The sequence below is a fragment of the Hoplias malabaricus genome, chromosome 7 (assembly GCF_029633855.1).
Source record: "Hoplias malabaricus isolate fHopMal1 chromosome 7, fHopMal1.hap1, whole genome shotgun sequence".
NCBI classification, from domain to species: domain Eukaryota; kingdom Metazoa; phylum Chordata; class Actinopteri; order Characiformes; family Erythrinidae; genus Hoplias; species Hoplias malabaricus.
The window spans coordinates 528,412-551,585 of NC_089806.1; the positions used below are offsets into that span (position 1 = coordinate 528,412).

General features: G+C 41.9%; 1 protein-coding gene across 1 annotated transcript; it reads left to right on the forward strand.

Moving 5' to 3' along the window:
* Positions 1–510: 510 nt before the first annotated feature.
* Positions 511–21,061, forward strand: crip2l (cysteine-rich protein 2-like). The gene is made up of 8 exons (XM_066677196.1): positions 511–665; positions 4,884–4,978; positions 6,378–6,435; positions 15,152–15,277; positions 16,584–16,652; positions 20,142–20,236; positions 20,352–20,409; positions 20,614–21,061. Exons 1-8 carry the CDS (start codon positions 623–625, stop codon positions 20,676–20,678), a joined length of 609 nt encoding a protein of 202 aa, XP_066533293.1. The 5' UTR covers positions 511–622; the 3' UTR covers positions 20,679–21,061.
* The last annotated feature ends 2,113 nt before the right edge of the window (positions 21,062–23,174 follow it).

The following is a 23,174-nucleotide window of genomic DNA, read 5'->3' on the forward strand; positions in this document are numbered from 1 at the left end:
ACTTTAACTGTATCCTTTAGTCTATTTATTGTTTATTGTACCTCTTTTAGAGTTATGTTTGTTAACAGTCTGTGTATGTGTTACATGTTATACATGTGTTGCTGTCACCAAGACAAATTCCTAGTATGTTTGACATACCTGGCGAAATAAAGAGATTCTGATTCTGATACTACACACACACACACACACACACACACTTAATCTCCCTTGATTAAATTGCAGTTTTATCAATATATATATATATATAATTTTATTTTATCAATAATCAATGTTGTTGTATTGATGCTTTGTCAATTCTGTATCTGAACATAGTCATGGTCAATAAAGCTTAGTCAATAGAATTGAATTGAGAGAGAGAGAGAGCAGTTAAAGCTGCGTCCTCTTATTTGGACATCTGGCCTCTGTGGGTGTGTTGACATATGAACTGTCGTCCAATCCCAGCGCGGGGGGTTCTGATGGAGCCAATCATAGCGCCGGGGCCGTTGTTTGACGCGAGGCAGTGACGTCATTGAGCAGGGCGGGGCTCCAGTTGTGCTGAGCATCACTGAGTTAGGAACAAAACCTGTTCAGAGGTCAGCCCCAGCCCTCTCCGAACCCCTCCCTGCTCCAGTGCGGCGGCGGAATGGCCTCCCGGTGTCCCCGGTGCGACAAGACGGTGTATTTCGGTGAGTCTTCCTGCTTCACCTGCTCCTAATGTTTCGGTGCGTGTGGGTTTCGGAGCTCTGTGACGGACCCCCCACCGCACCCTGTCCTTGTTTAACGGGGGGTGGGGGTCGTTTCTGCAGCGTCCTTTGCGAATATGGACGATATGCACTGAGGGATTCCACCTTAAATTCGGCAGTAGCGACAATCTCGTGCCTAGGCATTCATTCATTCATTCACTATCTGTAACCGCTTCCAGAGCCTGCCTGGTATCATTGGGCGCAAGGCGGGAACACACCCTGGAGGTCCTTCACAGAGCAACACACACACACACATTCACTCACACACTCACACCTACGGACACTTTTGAGTCGCCAATCCACCTACCAACGTGTGTTTTTGGACTGTGGGAGGAAACCGGAGCACCCGGAGGAAACCCACGCGGACACGGGGAGAACACACCAACTCCTCACAGACAGTCACCCGGAGCGTTGGACTGCGACGCTACCTGCTGCGCCACCGTGCCGCCCTCGTGCCTAGGCAGTACCATTTAAGGTGGAATGAAGCATTCGTTTTAAAGCCTTAAGTGTCAATACAAATGCTGCACTCTTTAAGGTGGACCACAGTATTTTATTAGGAAGCATGTAAGGTGGAACGGAGAGTTATATTAATAACTATAGGCACAAGAATAAACACTAGATTATAACTGAAGCAATGCTGTGCATCAATTAAATCCTATAATTAACATAAAGTATTACAACACCAAGTTTTTGAAGACAACAGCATATTTTAAAAAGCAGTGGCAGTGTGGTGTTTATCACTATGTTCCTCAGCTCCTCTGTAACAGCTCCCTGTGAGCGTTTGGGAACTCAGGAGACCAGTTGCTGTAATGTGAACTGGATTTCAGCTGCTCCACAGCTCAGGGCTCTGTTACAGTTTGTGTTTCATAAATCCCAGGTGTTGTCTGGACGGGTTCAGCACCCAGAATGTTTTACTAAGGAGCCGTACTGTTGTAATCCACGCAGAATGTGGACTGGCCTCATCTCACTGAAATAAACAGGGTTCATACGGGTGCTTGTCATCCTTGAAAGGGCTTGAATATTAATGGTGTATTTTCCAGGTTTAAAAAGTGCTTGAAAATGCTTAAAACTGAATAGTTAACGTATTAGATGAAGAAATAAAATAAGTCACTGGGCCTAAAAGCAAATGGGCTCTCTAGCGCCTGTATGTGGTAATGATGAGAATCATGGCTCTTTTTAGTGAATCAAGATCATTTGACTCAGCTCACCCAGAAGGGCCGACTCTTTGGCTCTGAAACGGCTCTTCACAATACCACTGAGGTGAAAATCACATTACAGGAAAGAAAGAATGGAATGAATGAATAAATAAATAAATGGCTCCTTTGTGGGGGCCTGCTCCCATCAATCATCTAAAAGTCCTGGCTCAAATAACTAGATAACTGCTAGCTAATATGTGACTGCGATCTGCAGGAATGTTTTTGTGTGTGACCTGTCTTCCCAAAGACACAGAGAACTCTGTCAAAGTGTCGAGAGGTTCCTGTTTGAAATTGAAATCCTTGAATTTCCCCTGGGGATCAATAAAGTATCTATCTATCTATCTATCTATCTGTTTTTATGAGCACTGGCTGAAGGTCAACAAATACAAGTAATGAATAAGACACAAAAAGTACCTGCAGCTTTTCACAGTGGGAGAGTCTGCACTCTGAAAGGCACGTGGTAGTGGAGAACTTTGGAGAACACGTGAATGTTAATGTGCACTGAATTATCAGGTTAAAGATGTACACTCGGTGTGATACGACTAGTAAAGCTAGTTTTCGTGGTGTCATTTTTATGACAACGCTAGATAGGAAGAAAATCACAAGGCAAGAATATAAACGTGCACATTTAAGGATGAGAGATAAACCGTAGACTCACTCAGGTTAGATACCAAGGGAAGTCTGAAACACTTCTAGACAGGTGACACATTTTGACTTTGTTTTTAAATTTCTGTTTAATTTCTTATGCTTCTGCTGTTATCAAATACAGTTCTGATGTTAACATCACTTTTATATTTATATATAGGGATGATAATTGTTTTTATTATGTATGTATTTGAATGAATATGCAATTTACTACAGCCTCGAGGTGCTGGAAAATGTGAAAATGAACTTGAAAATGCTTGAATTTGATCGTAGAAAAATTGTATGAACACTGAATAAAAAAAAAAAGCCATCCCTGAAAAAGACCAGCGTGTCACTCCAAACCCTATATATTTATTTATATCTTTGAGCTTTAACAGTGCTTTTACACACAGGTGCTGGTCATAAAATTAGAATACCATGCAAAAGTTGATTTATTTCAGTAATTCCGTTTAAAAAGTGAAGCTTATATATTATACTCATTCATTAAACACAGACTGATATATTTCAAGTGTTTATTTCTTTTAATTAATGATTAGAACTGACAACTAATGAAAACCACAAATTCAGTTTCTCAGAAAATCAGAATATTACTTAAGACCAGTACAAATAAAGTATTTTTATAAATGCTGGCCTAGTGAAAAGTATGAACATGAAAAGCACTCAATACTTAGTTGGGGCTCCTTTTGCCTGAATTACTGCAGCAATGCGTCGTGGCATGGAGTCGATCGGTCTGTGGCACTGCTCAGGTGTTATGAGAGCCCAGGTTGCTCTGATAGTGGCCTTCAGCTCTGTTGGGTCTGGTGTATTGCATCTTCCTCTTCACAATACGCCATAGATATTCTATGGGGTTACGGTCAGGGGAGTTTGCTGACCAATGAAGAACAGGGAGACCATGGTCCTTAAACCAGGTACTGGTAGCTTTGGCACTGTGTGCAGGTGCCAAGTCCTGCTGAAATTGGGGTTTTCATTAGTTGTCAGTTATAATCATCAAAATAAAAGAAATAAACACTTGAAATATATCAGTCAGTGTTTAATGAATGAGTATAATATACAAGTTTCACTTTTTTAAATGGAATTACTGAAGTCAACTTTTTCATGAGATTCTAATTTTATGACCAGCGCCTGTATTTGACTGTTCCCTACACCCTGTGCACCCTGCCCCCCACAACATCACGGACATTGGATTTTGAACTGTGTGTTTATAACAAGGTTTGGGGAGTGTTTCTGACCCGTGGAGTGATTTCCTACAGAAACCTGTCTGTTTAATTCAGTCCCGTCTGAGGGCTAGAAGTCCACTGCCAGAAAGGAGATTTCTCTGGATTCTCTGAATCTTTTAATGATATTATGGGCTGTAGATGATGAAATCCCCCTGTTCATTAGTGTTTTAAGCTGAGAAACGTTATTCTGTGCACACAGTCTTTCACAGGGTGAACCCCTCCCCATCATTACTTCTGATTCTGTCTCTCTGGAAAACAACTTGGAAAAGTCACTGATCTGTTCAGAATTTTATTTATTTTGCATTACACAGTTTTATCAGTCTTTTGTTTCCTGACATGTTTAAAATGGGCATATATTTTAAAAAATGTTTCTCAGATCCTGAGAATATTGCATTCCATTTTAACATTTATTTACCATTGTTTTATAGTTTACATTTCCCAACATTTTTGGAAACGGGGTGTGTGTTTATTTATTGGTATCTTATGTTTGCCCTAATCCACGTTGCTCTGGACGTGGACGACTCATGAGTGAAACGCCTACACTTTTCATTGGTGAATTCATTTCTATTCTAATGTTAAACAGATACAGCTTTTTTTGTAAATCAGGTAAATCCCATTTCGAACACATTAAATGATGAAATATCTTTGGAACGATGGGAATCCCAGAGCTTTACATTATTCTAATGAGGAAACTCTAACCTGATCAGCCACAGTCATGACTAAGAGTGGATAAACAGACTGGTTCCACATTGGCAAAAGATTGAGACAAGGCTGCGTTCTGTCACCGTGCTGTTCAATCTATTCTCTGAAAATACAATTAGAGCAGCAGGACTGAAGAAGACAGTTCAGTAACACTGGGAGAACCATTACTAAAATACGACTATGCTGCGGACTCAACAGTCATCGCAGAAAAATCTGTAATAATAACTACTATTAATAATAATAATCTTCTTGGACAGCACCTGAATCTGATCCCAAACATCTTCTCATTAGCTGATGTACGTGATCAAAAACACACAGTCATGCAGATGGATGAATGGTTGCTGATGTTGGGAGTGTGTTCACTGTTCTGACCTCTGTTTGTTTGTTTGTTTGTTGTTCAGCGGAGAAGGTGACGTCACTGGGGAAAGACTGGCACAAGTTTTGTCTGAAATGTGAACGCTGCAATAAAACTCTCAACCCTGGAGGACACGCAGAGGTAAAGAGAGAGAGAGAGAGAATAAGATTATGTTGTAGTTATTTGCTGCTTTAACTGTATTTTTCTTGTTGTAATGCTGTGGTAGTATTGTTCTAATAACAGAGTAAACATCAGAGCCATGGCCTAATGCTTAGAGAAGAGGGCTTAGGGCTGAAAGGTCATTGGTATGATTCCCACAGCCATCAGGAGAAATGAGCAAGGCCCCAACCCAAAACTACTCCCTGCTCTGGGTGTGTGTTCACAGCCCTAGTGGCTTGTGTGTGTGTTCACTGAAATAGATGGCTTAAATGCAGAACTCACACTTCATTGTACAATGACAATTAACTGCCCATTATTATATTATAAAATTAAACAGAAAGAGAGAGGGTCAGGGAGAGAGAAATGAGAGTGAGAGAAGGGCTGACCAGAGAGAAAGAGAGAGAGATAAAGGGATAGAGTTAGGACAGAGTCACACAGAAGAATTTGTTCCCCGCATTTAACCCAATCCATGCAGTGAAACACATGTTTTCACACACTATGAACACTAGGGGGCAGTGAGCAGTGCCCAGAGCGGTGGGCGGCCCTAGCCTTGGCGCCCAGGGAACAGTTGCGGGGTTAGGTGCCTTGCTGAAGGGCACTCCAGCCATGACCTGCCGACTGTGGGGATCAAACCAGCAACCTTCTGGTTACAGCCCAGTTCCCTCACCCCCAGTTTATTTCCTTGTATTTAGTTCTATATCATTCTCTAAATGACCGTCCAGTTTTATTTCTGGCTCTGAGCTCTTTCTGCATCTTCTTTATCTCCACTCGCCCACAGACGCTTTAACGTTTCCCCCTGAGGAAACTTTTCTGGTTCAGGCACCTGTTTATGTTGGTGGAAACATGCCAAAATTCCAGATTAAGTTCAGGAACAGGAATAGAAATGGCTCCTTGGTTGGAAAGCACTGTATGTAAAGTGATATGGACAGAGTGTCCAGGTTTTCTGTCCAACACAACACCTGAACAGATTCTGAAGGCAGAGAGGAAGAGACTCATAAGTAGAGGCATGTTTCAAGGGTTAAGGCCTTTTCACAATGAGTCCTAGGGGGAAAAAATCCTAAAGTTTTCAAATCAAAATCATGTATATTAATGTGTATTTCACCTATGAATTTGAACCTGACAGACTGCGACGCTGCATAAGATTTTGATTTAGAAACATGTTCTGACTGTGACTGTAGTTGTGGGGCCTGTTCTGGTTCTACTGTGTTCTCTTATTAACCACAGACCGCATTGTTGTGTCCTCTCCCTGTGTCTCTGCTCACTCTGTACTGTAGCTAATTTAAATATTATAAATTTGATCTTATTTTGGAGTGTTTTTCAGGTCATGAATGTGGCCACTCCTGATCTGAATGGTCCACTGATGTGTGTATTTTCCCCGCAGCATGATGGGAAGCCACTGTGCCACCACCCGTGTTATGCTGCCCTCTACGGCCCAAAAGGTGAACAGCAGCCCAGCTACTCATGGACCCAGTGTGGACTGGAAGTTTCTCCTTGGACTTTAGAACCAACCCACACTTTATTAGAAAACCAATCACTTCATAATCATCTCCATCATCACATTCACCAGCATCATCATCTCCTTCATCATCATTAACATCATAACGGATCCAGTGAGTGGAACAGTGTCTCCCTGGACATCGGAACCAACACTTCATTAGAAACCCAGCATTGTCCTCAGCCCCTGGTAGGGTCAGGGTTCAGAGTTTCTTTATTTGTCTCCCAATGGAGAAACTTTTCCTTGGACAGAGGGCATGCTGCACTAAACAGACAGACCTCGACCACAACATGTAACCAGAACCATATCATTACTGTAAAATTTAAAGTACCCAACCTCCATAGAACAAGAATACAGTCAGACATCAGTGCTATTTATCTTAACTGACAGTGGTATAAAAGAGAGTTTGTACTTATTGTTCCTGCACAAAGGAACCCTGTATCTCCTTCCCAAGATCACGAGCTGATACTCGGGACACAGCCCATGTGTAGTGTCCTATACTATGTTCATAGCCTGCAGGGAGCAGGAATGCCCATAATTTTCCCTGCTGCCTTGACCAGGCCAATTGAGTCTTTGATTTAACTGTTTTGCCATAACAACAAGTAATGCTGTATCTTAGCATTGATACAGTGGCTGCTCTGTAGAATATCAGCACAATATTTATGCCCACGCCAAATAATAAAAAAAAAAGGTGCTGATGAATTCTAGAGCACACATTAGTCATCTGTGTACTCCAGCTCAGATCACTGTCTATGTGAACTCCGAGGTTTAAAAGAACTCACCTGCTCAATCGTGTGACCATGAATAGACACAGGGTCAGGGTAATTTCTGTGGTCTTGCTTGTGTTAATCTGCAGTTTATGTGCATCACACCAGGCCAGAAGACATTCTACAGCCACACTGTGTGTGTTTGAGTTAGAAGTTGTGTCATAAGGAAAATTTACCATGTATTGGTTTGCCTCAGTGCTTACATAATCATTAGTATAGAATGTAAACAAAAATGGCGAACTGACACTCCCCTGATGCGCCAGTACTACATATTGATATGTCAGGTAGAGCAGAGTTAAACACGTGGACAAAATTGTTGGTACCCCTCGGTTATTGAAAGAAAAACCCACAATGGTCACAGAAATAGCTTGAATCTGACAAAAGTAATAAATAAAAATTCAATGAAAATTAACCAATGAAAGTCAGACATTGCTTTTCAAACATGCTACAATGGAAATATAAAATGAAACAGGCCTGGACAGAAATGATGGTACCATTAATTTAATATTTTGTTGCACAACCTTTTGAGGCAATCACTGCAATCAAATGATTCCTGTAACTGTCAGTCTGCATCTCTCGGCAGGTATTTTGGCCCCGCTCTTCATGAGCAAACTGCTCCAGTTGTCTCAGGTTTGCAGGGTGCCTTTTCCAGATGCATGTTTCAGCTCCTTCCAAAGATACTCAATAGTGGCCTTCAGCTCTTCTGCACTGTTGGGTCTGGTGTATTGCATCTTCCTCTTAACAATACGCCATAGATTTTCTATGGGTTTAAGGTCAGTGGAGTTTGCTGGCCAATGAAGAACAGGGAGACCATGGTCCTTAAACCAGGTACTGGTAGCTTTGGCACTGTGTGCAGGTGCCAAGTCCTGTTGGAAAATGAAATATGCATCTCCATAAAGTTGGTCAGGAGCAGGAAGCATGAAGTGCTCTAAACCTTCCTGGTAGACGGCTGTGTTGACCTTGGACCTCAGAAAACACAGTGGACCAACACCAGCAGATGACATGGCAACCCAGACCACTGGCTGTGGAAACTTTACAATGGACCTCAAGCAACGTGGATTCTGTGCCTCTCCTCTCTTCCTCCAGACTCTGGGACCTTGATTTCCAAAGGAAATGTAAAATTTACTTTCATCAGAGACATAACTGCGGACCACTCAGCAGCCGTCCATTCCTTTTTGTCTTTAGCCCAGGGGTGAGACGCTTCTGAAGCTGTCTTTTGATCAAGAGTGTGATGCGACGCTGAAACCCATGTCTTACATACGTCTGTGTGGTGGTGGTTCTTGAAGCACTGACTCCAGCTGCAGTCCGGTCTTTGTGAAACTACCCCCACATTTTTGAATGGGTTTAGTTTCACAATCCTCTCCAGGGTGCGGTTATCGCTTGTCCACTTTTTTCTACCACGCCTTTTGCTTCCCTTCACCTCTCTATTAATGAGCTTGGACACAGAGCTCTGTGAACAGCCTCTTTAGCAATGACCTTTTGTGTGTTGCTCTGCTTGTGTAAGGTGTCAATGGTCATCTTTTGGACAACTGTGAGTCAGCAGTCTCCCCCATGACTGTGGAGCCTACAGAACTAGACTGAGAGACCATTTAAAGGCCTTTGTAGGTGTTTTGAGTTAATTTACTGATTAGAGTGTGGCACCAGGTGGCTTCAATATTGAACCTTTTCACAATATTCTAATTTTCTGAGAAACTGAATTTGGGGTTTTCATTAGTTGTCAGTTATAATCATCAAATTAAAAGAAATAAACACATATATAGTTAAGTGTATATATGTGTAATATATCAGACTGTGTGTAATGAATGAGTATAATATACAAGTTTCACTTTTTGAATGGAATTACTGAAACAAATCAACTTTTTCATGATCTAATTTTATGACCAGCACCTGTATATACCCACTAACTGATTACAAGATGGTAGACACCTGTGAAGCTAATACTCAGGGGTTTATGCTTTTTAAAATAATTAAGTTGAACCACGGTTCAAATTCAATGTCTGGTTTTCATTTGTTCATTTTCATAGCATATTTATTTATTATCACTTTTGTCAGATTCAAGTTATTTCTGACTTAATTAGAAATGGGTTTACATTTGCCTGGACTAATTTGCTGTGGAGAAGATATGGCTCTATTGAATTTAAGGCTGAACTAAAATCTATAAAAATTAAGCCTAGCGTATGCATTTGGACATTTGATATGCTTCAGAATAAGGTGCATTAATGTTACTATGGCATCACCAGTGCTTTGGTTTTTCTTTTTTTGTGCAAGCAAACTGGAGTTTATCAAGTAGCGGTTCCACATGTTTGAAGCTTTTCAAGCATAAGCCTCTCATGATTTAAAAATATTTGAAGTGAGTGCCTATAGTTGTTATCTTCCTGAGGACTTACATTTTTTTTAGGAACTGGAATAATGACAGATTATTTCCAGAGTACTGGCACAGTGTGAGTGTCTATAGAAAACTGAAACTAATTCATGCCAAGCAGGTCAAAGCTCTTCAGCAGAAAAACAGACCTAGAATCTGTCCCAGTAGCTTTGTTGGTATGTATAGCTTTAAAAGTGACCGCTTGTGGTTCAGTTACAATTGTGTCTATGCTTATATCACAAATAACATTCTCTAAGACTGCAATGCATTCCTTAACATTGTATCAAAGTGCATATAAAAGTTGTTCAATTCATTAGCCCTAGCATCTTCGTTAAGAGCAGACAGATATTTCTTTTTTACATCCATATTAGTCATCTGACTGATTGAATCCCACAGATCCTTTGTGTCGGATGTAGGCAGGTTCTGCTCTAACCTTGGACTAACAACTTGCTGCTCTCAGTTGGTCATTGAGGTCATTTTGAGCAGCATGCATACCTGTGGTATCACCAGAGGAGAGGCAGCTTTCTTCCTCTAATACATTCTAAGATTCTCTTGTTAATATATATTTGTTGTGTCGTTTAACATTTTTTTTTTTTTTTTTTTTTTTTTTTTTTTTTTTTAGGCTTGATGGCGTCAACACAGAATGTAATGTAATCTGTGATTTATTCTGTAGACCTGTCTGTCTGCCCCCTCCAAGAAGACGTCTCCTTGAGAGGGGCTGGATGCTCTTTCAGTCTGGAGGTGCCCAGGGTGGGAGGCATAGGCCAGGAATGGGCTTATTCATAGTCCCTAGGCTCAGCACCTGCATTTTAGGGTTTACCCCACTGTTCTGTGGGGGACTTAAATGCTCATATGGGCAATGATATTGAGAACTGGACGGGCAACGCGATTTGAATTTAAGTGGTGCATGTTGCAGTTTATCAGTGACAAACACCATGTTTGAGTAAAACTGTCAATAAATACACCTGGAATCAGGATACACTAGGCCCCATTCTGATGATTGACTTCATAGTTTGTTTGAATGTTTGTTAAAAAGATCTTTAACTCCCACATCCAGCAGAGCTATGAATGCATCCTGGAGGAGGCTGTTGACTCTGAGTCTGAATGGGCCGTTTTCTGGACCTCCATTATTGAGGCAGCTGACCTGAGATGTTGTATTTACGGAAGATATGGCCAAGGGGGAAATGGTAGATTATGAAGAGTATAGGACCAAGGACTGAACACCAGAATTGAGAGGAGGTGCCTGGGATATTCATTCATTCATTCATTCATTATCTGTAACCGCTTATCCAATTCAGGGTTGCAGTGGGTCCAGAGCCTACCTGGAATCATTGGGCGCAAGGCAGGAATACACCCTGGAGGGGGCTGCCTGGGATATGAATGTCTTTAATTGAATAAACTGAGCACGGTCAGAATGATATGAAGCAAACCCATCCAGCAGTGTGTTGGAAAAACCAATGGCTGAAGTCTATAGAGGAGGATAGAATGGAAGATGGGGCCAAATGTTGCACTCAGGTCGAGGAGGATGATTATGGATAAGACACCTGAGTCTGCTGCAGTCAACAAGTCATTTGTTATTTTAAGGAGAGCTGTTTCAGTACAGTGATGAAGACAAAACCCCGAGTGAAACTGCTCATGGAGGTGGTTATTAGAGAGATCGGACCTGTGAGGCCACTGTCAGGATTTGTTTCAGATCTTATTTTCACTTTCGGATCCTTTTACTTTACAATTACATATTTTGAATACATTGTTTTTCTCAAATGAACTAAATTTTTTACCTTAATATAGCTCCATATTAAACCATATCATCAGTAGTGGCTGAATTGCTAGTCCAATTAGAGCGAAGTAAGATTAATATTTTTGATATTGCAATATATAATGGCACGTGATGGTCTACCTTTAGATAGGTTCATATTGATTTTGAATGAAATAAATGAATGATCAGAGAAAGGGATGTCAGTGGCAGTATAGTCATGGGGAGTTACACTAGACAGCAGACCAGGTCTAAGGCATGTCCTTTTAGAGTGAGTTAAGTTGATATGTTGCAGTAATCCAAAACGGTTCAGGCAGGATGTAAAATCTTTATTAGCGATGTGATTCACATTGTCCATATGTATGTTGAGATCACCCAGCAGAATAATGTAGGACCCTTTCAAAATCTTGGTTTGTTTGTATTCTGTTATATCCTATGGAAGATGTAGAGAAAGGAGGAGAAAATGTCATTTCCCATAATCTTTTTTTTATTTTTCCACGCTATTTTTCCAACTGTTTCCTGTGAATTCCCAGGAGAATTGGCCAATCAATTGAAGTTAGTTGTGATTGACAGGTCATTCACCTATCAGGTGTTGCTAGAGGAGAGGAGCCAGAGAGAGATGCTGCAGAGACTGAAGAGACGTTTTTTTCTCCCTCTAAAATGAAAAAAAAAAATGGTTATTGCTGTTTTTGGGTGAAGTTTACCCCCCAGTTGTTGTTGGAGTTGGAGGGATTTATTTTACTTGTGGGTGGATAACGGTGGTCCTGGCTTTCAGCTCAGCTCTGGAAACTTTGGCTGCCCTAGCTAACTTGCTGCTCATAGAAGCTAGGTGTTCGTAGCCTCGAGGGTTTGGGACCCTCCTGGGAAGGCAGCCCTGCGAAGGGACTGTTCTGACTGGGTGTCTTCCCGGATCAGCCGTATATTGCCTCGTTTGGCAACGACATTGAGGACTGTGATAAACAGAGCAAACCCTGGGTATACGTGAGTACGCCGGTTTGCTGAAATTCAATTTGAGAGGAACAGATTGTTTTCATGTGCACCAATGATATGGGCCCCAACGATAAACTCTAAACAATGCGCTTTAAGAACATACAATACTTGCTTAAGACTCGAAAGATACTTACCTCAAGAGTTCATCTCCTTGTGTTTAACATTTCATGTTATATGTTGAGTAAATTCTCTAGTTTGGTTTAAACTGTGTTGTTCTGATGTTAATTAGTCTCAGTAAGACAGAGAAAGTCTTGGAGGAGTAGGTTTTTACCCGTGAGAGACTGTGTTGAGAATCCGTGCATGCAATGATGTTAGTCGACCTAGCTATCCTGACTAAGACAGCACGGTCCACTTTCCTTTAAGGGCTTCTCCAAGGGCGAAGAGTTTTGAACCAGATGGTATTTATGGCCATTGAGTTGTCAGTATGGAAGTTCCGTCAAGACCCGCGGTGGATGCGTTGAGGAGGCCGGGTAATGCCTGGGTACATGTGGAGTATTGGTGGCATAAGGGGCAGGTGGAATCGTAGCTTGAGAAGTTCAGCAGCTGAATACTGGTGTAAGTTTGCCTCTGGTTGAAACACTTTGGACAGTACAACCCAAGAAAGGACCAACCTTTCAACCAAGTCATTATTACACATGGTGAGAAAGTAGAGTTAGGTGGCAGCAGGCAGCATCTGGGAGCAGAGAGATTCACGTACAGGTAATCCAGTGAAAACACACCTAATGTCTGCTTTTTCATGAGTGAGGGAAAGATGGAGCGGGAGATTGACAGGCGGATCGGTGCAGTGTCTGCAGTGATGCAGACTCTGTACCGGTCCATTGTGGTGGAGAGAGCTGAGCCGAAAAGCAAAGCTGTCTATTTTCCATATATTCTTTGTCCTAACCCTCACCGCCTCATGGATGCCTCCCTGGTGAGGTGGTCCAGGCATCATCACACTCACCTTCATATTCACCTTCCGCATTATCATCTTCATGTTCATTATCACCTTCCTCATCATCACCATCACCACCCATATCACATTCATCATCACCATCACCACCACCAACATTAACACCATCAATATCATCATCTTCATTATCACCTTCCTCATCATCACCAACAATATCATATTCATCATCACCATCATCAATATCATCACCTTCATATTCACTTTCATCATCACCACCAACATTATTCATTCATTCATTCATTATCTGTAACCGCTTATCCAATTCAGGGTCACGGTGGGTCCAGAGCCTACCTGGAATCATTGGGCGCAAGGCGGGACTATACCCTGGAGGGGGCGCCAGTCCTTCACAGGGCAACACAGACACACACACATTCACTCACACCTACGGACACTTTTGAGTCGCCAATCCACCTACCAACGTGTGTTTTTTGGACTGTGGGAGGAAAACGGTAACATTAACACCATCAATATCATCACTTTCATATTCACCTTCATCATGACCACCACCAACATTAACACCATCAATATCATCACCTTCATCATCACCACCACCACCAACATTAACACCATCAATATCATCACCTTCATATTCACCTTCATCATCACCACCACCACCAACATTAAAAGCATCAATATCATCACCTTCATATTCACCTTCATCATCATCACCACCACCAACATTAACACCATTATTATCATCACCTTCATATTCACCTTCATCATCATCACCACCACCAACATTAACACCATCATCATCATCACCACCACCAACATTAACACCATCAATATCATCACCTTCATATTCACCTTCATCTTCACCACCAACATTAACACCATCATTATCATCACCTTCATCACCACCACCACCACCAACATTAACACCATCAATATCTTCACCTTCATCTTCACCACCACCACCAACATTAACAGCATCAATATCATCACCTTCATATTCACCTTCATCATCACCACCACCAACATTAACACCATCAATATCATCACCTTCATATTCGCCTTCATCTTCACCACCACCACCAACATTAACACCATCATTATCATCACCTTCATCATCACCACCACCACCAACATTAACACCATCTATGTTATCACCTTCATCATCACCACCACCACCAACATTAACAGCATCAATATCATCACCTTCATCTTCACCACCACCACCAACATTAACAGCATCAATATCATCACCTTCATATTCACCTTCATCTTTACCAACACCATCAATATCATCACCTTCATCATCTCCACCACCACCACCAACATTAACACCATTAATATCACCACCTTCATCATCATCACCACCACCAACATTAACACCATCAATATCATCACCTTCATCATCACCACCACCACCAACATTAACACCATTAATATCATCACCTTCATATTCACCTTCATCATTACCACCACCACCATTAACACCATCAATATCATCACCTTCATATTCATTTTCATCATCAGAGAAGAGTCCTCTGCTGGACAGTGGTGTTGTCTCTGTATTTCAGCCTGTCACTGTCTCTATGTGCCTCTTGCCCTTTTCACACATGTGCGGTAATTGAGAAATATTCCAGAGTATACTGGTAGGAGCTGTGTGTGTGAATGTGATCACCCCCAATATTCATCCCAGACTTTATATTCCTCTCAGCCTGGTAAAAACTCTAGAGCGGGAAATGTTACGGGCTCCATTCCCACACCTAAAGCACCATTTCCTGCTTCGTGTGAACTACCACTCCAGAGTTCCTGTGTAAAAGAGGCATGTCTCTGTGTCTCTTCTGTCACTGTGTGTGCTTTTGTGTCTCTGACCCTGTGCTGTTTGTGAAGGTGTGAATATCGGAGGTGCTGGATCCTACATTTATGAAACTCCAGTTCCCACTGAACCAGACCCGGGACCAGAACCTAAGCCTAAGGAGAAGAAGTCTGTTCCACCAGCTCGAGGACCAGTCAAGGGTCAGAACCACAAACCCATCAGAACACTGAGCATCATTCTGACAGGTCACTGTCTCATTCCCACACAGCCAGGCTGTGTACCAAACCCAGTGGACCACTTCCTCTTCCTGCCCCCTACAGAGAGAGGCCGGGGGTTCAGCACATTTAACCTAAACTAGACCCCAGAGAAACTGTCACGTGGTGGTATGTAGGGGAGGTCAAAGAGCAATGAACAGGGAGGTAATCGCAGGAGACTTTTAATTAACACAAAAAAGGGAACTAAACAGAGAGACAAGGGATCGAGACAAAGATTACTAAACTCAATTAGCAAGACTAATTTAACTTATAGAAGAAAAACAATACAAAGATCTTGAAACAAAAACAAAAGGGACTAATACTAAAGACTAAAAAGTAAACAAGAACAAAACAGAACAGGCTAAACACTTAACAGATGATGAACACAAAACAGAGGCTAAACTATAAACAACAAGGCTAAACACAAAGGCTAGGACATTATACACAAGGGCTAAACACAAGAGTTAAACACTGGGCTAAACACTAAACAAAAACAGATCTAAAGGGGCAAGACACTAAACCATAAGATAAACATTAAACAAGAAGGCTAAACAGCAGAACGCACACTAAACAGAACACCAAAACATAGCATCTTACACACAGACATGAACCACAAACATACATTTAATCACAATGTCCCACAACCAGGAAACACTGGTATGGACTATAAAAAGACTACACAAACAAGAAACACCTGGGACAGATAACGAGGGGGCAGGAACACAAAGGAGGCACAAGAGGGAGGAGCAAAGGCGGAGACAAATGAGACAGACAGCAGGAACACAATAGACCGGACTATACATGACAGAAACACTGACAGAAACTGGGCTGGGTCTTGCTGGGGTCCCAGGGTGGGTTCAGTAAAGGAACCAGACACCGACCTTGTTCTTTGCTTCGTTCCGTTTATGTTTGTGTTTATTCTAACATCAGTATTGTAAATGTAAATGGTGGCTGAGTCCACTGAGCAGTCCCCAGGTGGTTGCTATGGTTTAAGAAGTAGTTGTTAGGGAGTTTATAGAGAGTTTCTGTGGTAACCCAGGGTGTTGCAATACTGTCTAATAGCTGTGGTATTTCAGACTGTTGCCAGGAGATTGCTACGTGGCTGCGGTAATATTCCAGATGGTTGCTATGGTATATAAAACAGTTGCAAAGGTATTTCAAGTGGTTGTTATGGTATTCCAAATGGTTGCTAAGGTCATTTATTTATTGTGAAATTTGTGTGTTGTTTATTACGACTCTCGTTTCCATTTAGCTGCGAGTTTCTCGTCTTTCTCCGGACGGCCGAATATTTGCCCTCGCTGCAGTAAGACTGTGTACTTCGGTAAGATCCCACTGTGGACCACCATGTCACCACACACACACACACACACACACACACACACACAGCCATACACACAAACCTACTACATGTCCCTCACACAGCAGTGTATGTCAGTAAAATCCCACTATGCACGACCACTTAACAAAACACACAAAGTTGTACACACACCCTTCACAAAAACACCTCACACGCACACAGCCATACACACACTCCTTGTACAAACCAGATTCCAAAAAAGTTGGGACACTAAACAAATTGTGAATAAAAACTGAATGCAATGATGTGGAGACGGCAAATGTCAATATTGTATTCGTAATAGAACATAGATGACAGATCAAAAGTTTAATCTGAGTAAATGTAACATTTTAAAGGAAAAATATGTTGATTCAAAATTTCACAGTGTCAACAAATCCCAAAAAAGTTGGGACAAGTAGCAATAAGTGGCTGGAAAAAGGAAATTGAGCATATAACGAACAGCTGGAAGACTGTTATCAACCGTGCATAACATCATCAAAAGATTCAGAGAATCTGGAACAATTGCTGTGCGTAAGGGTCAAGGCTGTAAAACTCTACTGGATGCTCAGATCAAATTTATTTATATAGCGTTTTTCACAACTGATGTTGTCACAAAGCAGCTTCACAGAATTCCAGTAAGACAAAGATTTGACATGAAATGTAAAACACAAAATGTAAAACCCTCAAGTGAGCGAGGCCAGGGGCGACAGTGGCAAGGAAAAACTCCCCCAGCTGAGGAAGAAACCTTGGGAGGAACCAAGGCTCACAAGGGGTGACCCATCCTCCTCTGGTCAATCTACTGGTGATGATAGTTAGTAGTCCATGAGAACTTCAGTGTAGGGACAGCTTCAAGGCACTTGGTGGTTGCTGGAGCGTGGGCAGCTGATCTGAAGCGTGGAGGAGGATCTCGACAGTCATCCATTAGTGTCCAGACAGACAGGTGGGCAGTCGTTTACTCGGAAAGATGTAGAGGGATGGAATTAGTTTTGATCTGTTTTGTGTTTGTGAAGTAGAAAATTTGAATTTCCAGAGTGTGGCTAATGACTCCGGCAGATCTGACTATGACAGCATTAACTAAAAGGAGAGAACCAGGAGGACACACAGACACAGGAGCATCCTGAAACACTGGCATCCCTCCACTCCACCGTCAACAAACCTGAGTGATCGCGAGAAGCTGCGGACGACACCAGCGTCTCAGTTTACTATAATTCCCTGTGTCCATGGACCCCCGGCGTCTGCCACCTTCTGCCATCTGCTATCTATGGGGGAGTTTTAACTACCAAACGATAAACTAAACAAATGAGTTTTTAGCCTAGATTTGAAGTCCCGAACATTTTCTGGAAGATCATTCCAGAGTTTGGGGACTTTATAAGAAAAGGCTCTTCCCCCAGCTGAGGCCTTCTGAATTCTGGGAACAATTAAAAATCCAGTATTCTGTGATCTGAGTGAACGTGGAGGCTCATAATAGGAAATTGTATCTTGAAGATATTCAGGAGCAAGCCCATGTAGAGCTTTATATGTTAATAACAGAATTTTGTAGTCAATGCGGAATTTAACAGGCAGCCAATGAAGTGATGATAGAACTGGGCTGATATGTTCAAATTTTCTAGTTTTAGTGAGGACCCTGGCTGCAGCATTTTGAACTAGTTGAAGTTTTCTTAAATTGCTGCTGGTGCATCCTGACAGTAGTGCGTTACAGTAGTCAAGCCTTGAAGTAATAAACGCATGTACTAATGTTTCTGCATCCTGAAGGGATAAGGCATTTCTAATCTTAGCAATATTGCGAAGATGTAAAAAAGCTGTCCTAGTGATACTACCTATGTGTTGATCAAATGATAAATCCGGGTCAATTATGACACCAAGATTTTTTGCTGCTGAACCAGGTTTAACTAGAAAGTCAGCGAGATTTAAAATTAAATCTGATAATTTATTTCTTGCCACTTTTGGACCCAAAAGCAGGACCTCTGTGTGATGTCTTTTACACAGTCCTCTATTTTCTTTAATCTGTGTTTGTCATCGGGCTTGGCTGAAATATGCAATTGGGTGTCGTCTGCGTAACAGTGAAAGTTAATGTCATGGTTTCTTATAACTGTGCCTAGTGGTAACATGTATAATGTAAACAATAATGGTCCTAAAATAGAGCCTTGTGGAATTCCAAATCTTACTTTAGAATAATTTGAATTTGAATACTCAAAATCTCCGGGCCCTTAAACGTCACTGCACCTCAAACAGGAACACCACTGTCAAGGAAATAACAGAATGGGCTCAGGAATACTTCCAGAAAGCATTGTCAGTGAACACAATCCACCGTGCCATCCACCGTCGCCAGCTGAAACTCTACAGTGCAAAGAGGAAGCCATTTCTAAGCAAACTCCACAAGCTCAGACATTTGCACTGGGCCAGGGGTCTTTTAAAATGGGGTGTGGCAAAATGGAAGACTGTTCTGTGGTCAGATGAGTCACGATTTGAAGTTCTTAATGGAATACTGGGGTGCCATGTCATCCGGACCAGAGAGGACAAGGATAACCCAAGTTGTTATCAACGCTCCGTTCAGAAGCCTGCATCACTGATGGTATGGGGTTGTATGACTGCTTATGACATGGGCAGCTTGCATGTCTGGAAATGCACCATTAATGCAGAGAACTATGTTCAGGTTCTAGAACAACATATGCTCCCATCTAGACGTCATCTCTTTCAGGGAAGACCCTGCATTTTTCAACAAGATAATGCCAGACCACATTCTGCAGCAATCACAACTTCATGGCTACATAGGAGAAGGATCCGGGGACTGAAATGGCAGCCTGCAGTCCAGATCTTTCACCTGTAGAGAACATTTGGAGCATCATAAAGATTGAACAGTTAGAGGCCTGTATTAGACATGAATGGGAGAGCATTCCTATTTCTAAACTTGAGAAACGGGTCTCCTCTGTCCCCAGACGTCTGTTGAGTGTTGTAAGAAGAAGGGGGGATGCCACACAGTGGTAAAAAATGGCCTTGTCTCAACTTTTTTTGGGATTTGTTGATGCCATGAAATTTTGAAACAACATATTTTTCTCTTAAAATGATACATTCTCTCAGTTTAAACTTTTGATCTGTGATTTGTGTTCTATTCTGAATTAAATATTAGATGTTGGCGCCTCGCCCTGTGAAGGACTGGCGTCCCCTCCAGGGTGTATTCCTGCCTTGCGCCCGATGATTCCAGGTAGGCTCTGGACCCCCCGCGACCCTAAATTGGATAAGCGGTTACAGATAATGGATGGATGGATGGATGTTGGCGCCTCATCATTGCATTCAGTTTTTATTCACAATTTGTTTAGTGTCCCAACTATTTTGGAATCCGGTTTGTATTTACACACCGCTGTACATTGAACCATGCTCATGTCTTTATTTACTTCAGTGCAGTGTAAAGGAACATTTACATCTCAGCTTTGTGCCTCAGTCTTCATTTTACAGCAGTGTGTGTGTGTGTTTCAGCTGAGAAGGTGTCGTCTCTAGGGAAGGACTGGCACAGGCCATGTCTGCGCTGTGAACGCTGCAGTAAAACCCTGGCCCCCGGGAGCCACGCTGAGGTACACACACACCTCTCACCACAGTGAGACGAACACACTACTGATACACACTCACACACCTCTGCCCCCTCTCTACGTTCACATCTCCCTGTGTGTTTGTGTGTGTTTGTTTTAGCACCATGGTCAGCCGTACTGCCACAAACCCTGCTACGCTGTGCTCTTTGGACCGAAAGGTAAACAACAGGTTTTGTTTCACTCACAAGCTCTCTCTCTCTCTCTCTCTCACACACACACACACACACATCTCTCCAGGGTCTACATCAGCTCAACACGCTCAGAGGAGAACACTAACTACTGTGTTTGTTTCTTGTGCTCTGAGTATTGTTTGTTGTTGTTGTTTATTTGATTACTGTGTTGTGACCTGTTTGTTTGTTTAGGGGTGAACACTGGAGGAATGGGGAGCTACATTTACGAAGAGCCCAGCACCGAAAACCAGCCCTGAGAAGTGCGCTAAGTTAACTTCACTAGTGCTAACTGACTTTAATGACCTTTAATTCTAATAAATGTTTTATAATTTCTAATTAACTTTAGCCAATAACAAACTTTAACTGGACCACTTTGACCTTGTGCCAATCTTTCGTTTATTCTTGTTAATATTAAGGAGCAGAGCCCTGTTTATAGACTTTGTACTTTTATAAAATAAAAGTCCCTGCTCAGTGTGTTAGCGCTGTGTTATTAATGTGGACTCCTCGTTAGTGCACACAGGAGGTTTTCATTTAACTTATTTATTATTGATAGTGATTATTGATCAGTGCCTGTTTTCTATTGGTGCACCCTCTTGCCTGGTTGTGATGTCACAAAGCTGTGTAGTTTTAAACAGTGAGAATAAAGACTTGGATCGGATTATTGTGGAATGTGTTATGGTTTTAGAACTGTTTCCTGGCAGACCAGCTTCCACTTTTTTTATTTCTCTTTTTATTTTTTATTTCATTTCTTCTTTCTCTGTTTTTGTTCTACCTATCTTAATTTTTGGCACATCCACCTCATTCATTCATTCATTCATTCATTATCTGTAACCGCTTATCCAGTTCAGGGTCGCCGTGGGTCCAGTGCCTACCTGGAATCATTGGGCGCAAGGCTGGAATACACCCTGGAGGGGGCGCCAGTCCTTCTCAGGGCAACACAGACACACACACATTCACTCACACACACCTACGGACACTTTTGAGTCGCCAATCCACCTACCAACGTGTGTTTTTAGACTGTGGGAGGAAACCGGAGCACATCCACCTCACACACACTTAAATTCAGAGACAGCCCTTGTGGGACAGAGCCGATGGGCAGAGACTGGGGGAGTGTCCTCTGTACTGGTATAGAGCCAGTGTACAGGTACTGGGGGAGTGTCCTCTGTACTGTGAGTACTGGTATAGAGCCGGTGTACAGAGACTGGGGAGTGTCCTCTGTACTGGTATAGAGACAGTGTACAGAGACTGGGGGAGTGTCCTCTGTACTGTGAGTACTGAGATAGAGACGGTGTACAGAGACTGGGGGAGTGTCCTCTGTACTGTGAGTACCGGTATAGAACCGGTGTACCGAGACATTGGGATGAGGCCAGTATACTGTTGGCCACAGGTTAATATCTGCCTGTTCTTTAAGAGCCCACCGGAGGGCGTCCCAATATCATTCAGTGTTCAATATTGCATTGGCTAGTGTATTAACTTTTTACAGTTTAATTACATTGGCTTGTCATTTACAATTTGCTAATTGGATATCATTGTAATTTTACATGATCTACAGATTCTTAGATGCTGTTACTGTATAAATAGTGTAAGGCAAATTAATGGCACATTACTCAGAAACTCCAACTTCACATTTCCACTTTATTATATTTAATTATGTATCTGCAGTTATACTATGATATTTTTGAAGCTTTGGATCTGGAATAATACAAAAAAAAAAAAGAAAAAGCAACTGAAAATCCTCTCTGATTTTCATTCACATCTGCCAAAGCCACATTGGAGCCTAAAATTAATAGACAAAAACACAATAACACAAGTATAACTACATCACCAGTACATTCATTCATTCATTATCTGTAACCCTTATCCAGTTCAGGGTCACGGTGGGTCCAGAGTCTACCTGGAATCATTGGGCGCAAGGCAGGAATACACCCTGGAGGGGGCGCCAGACTTACCAGTACATACTGACCTTATTTAAGGAATCTTTAGGACAAAGTTTAAATCACTAACTAGCTGAAAGCTGCGAGCATCCTCAGGAGGAGTATTAATTTAGAACCAGTTTAAAGGGACACTGAACATCATAAATATGGAGGAATTTAATCCAAATTCTGTTCTCTAATTTATGACTTATTTGTAAAAATCAATCCTGATAATAATTGCCTACAGCAGAGAAGTTTATTGTACTTTTATTGTTCACAGTGTCCTGGCCCCCTGAGTTTGAAATGGGTCAGAAAATAAGCACAAAGAAAGAAGCGCAAACAGAAAGGAGAGTACATTTTATTTATTTATTTTTAATAGTATTAATTAGTGGTGGGCGATAATAAAGCTCAGTAATGATAACAGAGCTCGATAAACCATTTATATTCCCGTTTAGCACACCCAGCTGCACGCAATCAGGTGCGTATACTCATGTTATTACACTAAATGTACAGGTGACCACATGAATGTGAGAATGCAAACAAGACTATTCATTTATACATTCATTATCTGTACCTGCTTATTCAGTTCAGGCAGGTGGGTCCGGAGTGCCAGGCAGGACTGGGCACAAGGCAGCAACACACCCTTGAGGGGCGTCAGTCCTTCACAGGGCTAAAAAGACTATGATAGGTTTTATTCAAGTGCTTGTGTGTATTTGTTAAATAAATATATTAAATATGTTACAGTCTTATGTTCACTCTGTGTTTTGGGGTGTATTTTGTCTGGTATGATGACCCCCTGTCAGAACTCACACGTGGAAGCGTTCTCTCGCGTGCAGGTGA

What these genes read in the sequence shown, in the direction of transcription:
- crip2l (XM_066677196.1), top strand. Translation starts at nt 623, where the DNA reads ATGGCCTCCCGGTGTCCCCGGTGCGACAAGACGGTGTATTTCG. An exon ending in CGACAAGACGGTGTATTTCG is followed by an intron (nt 666 to 4,883) that starts GTGAGTCTTCCT and finishes TTTGTTGTTCAG; the next exon opens with CGGAGAAGGTGACGTCACTG. An exon ending in ACCCTGGAGGACACGCAGAG is followed by an intron (nt 4,979 to 6,377) that starts GTAAAGAGAGAG and finishes TTTTCCCCGCAG; the next exon opens with CATGATGGGAAGCCACTGTG.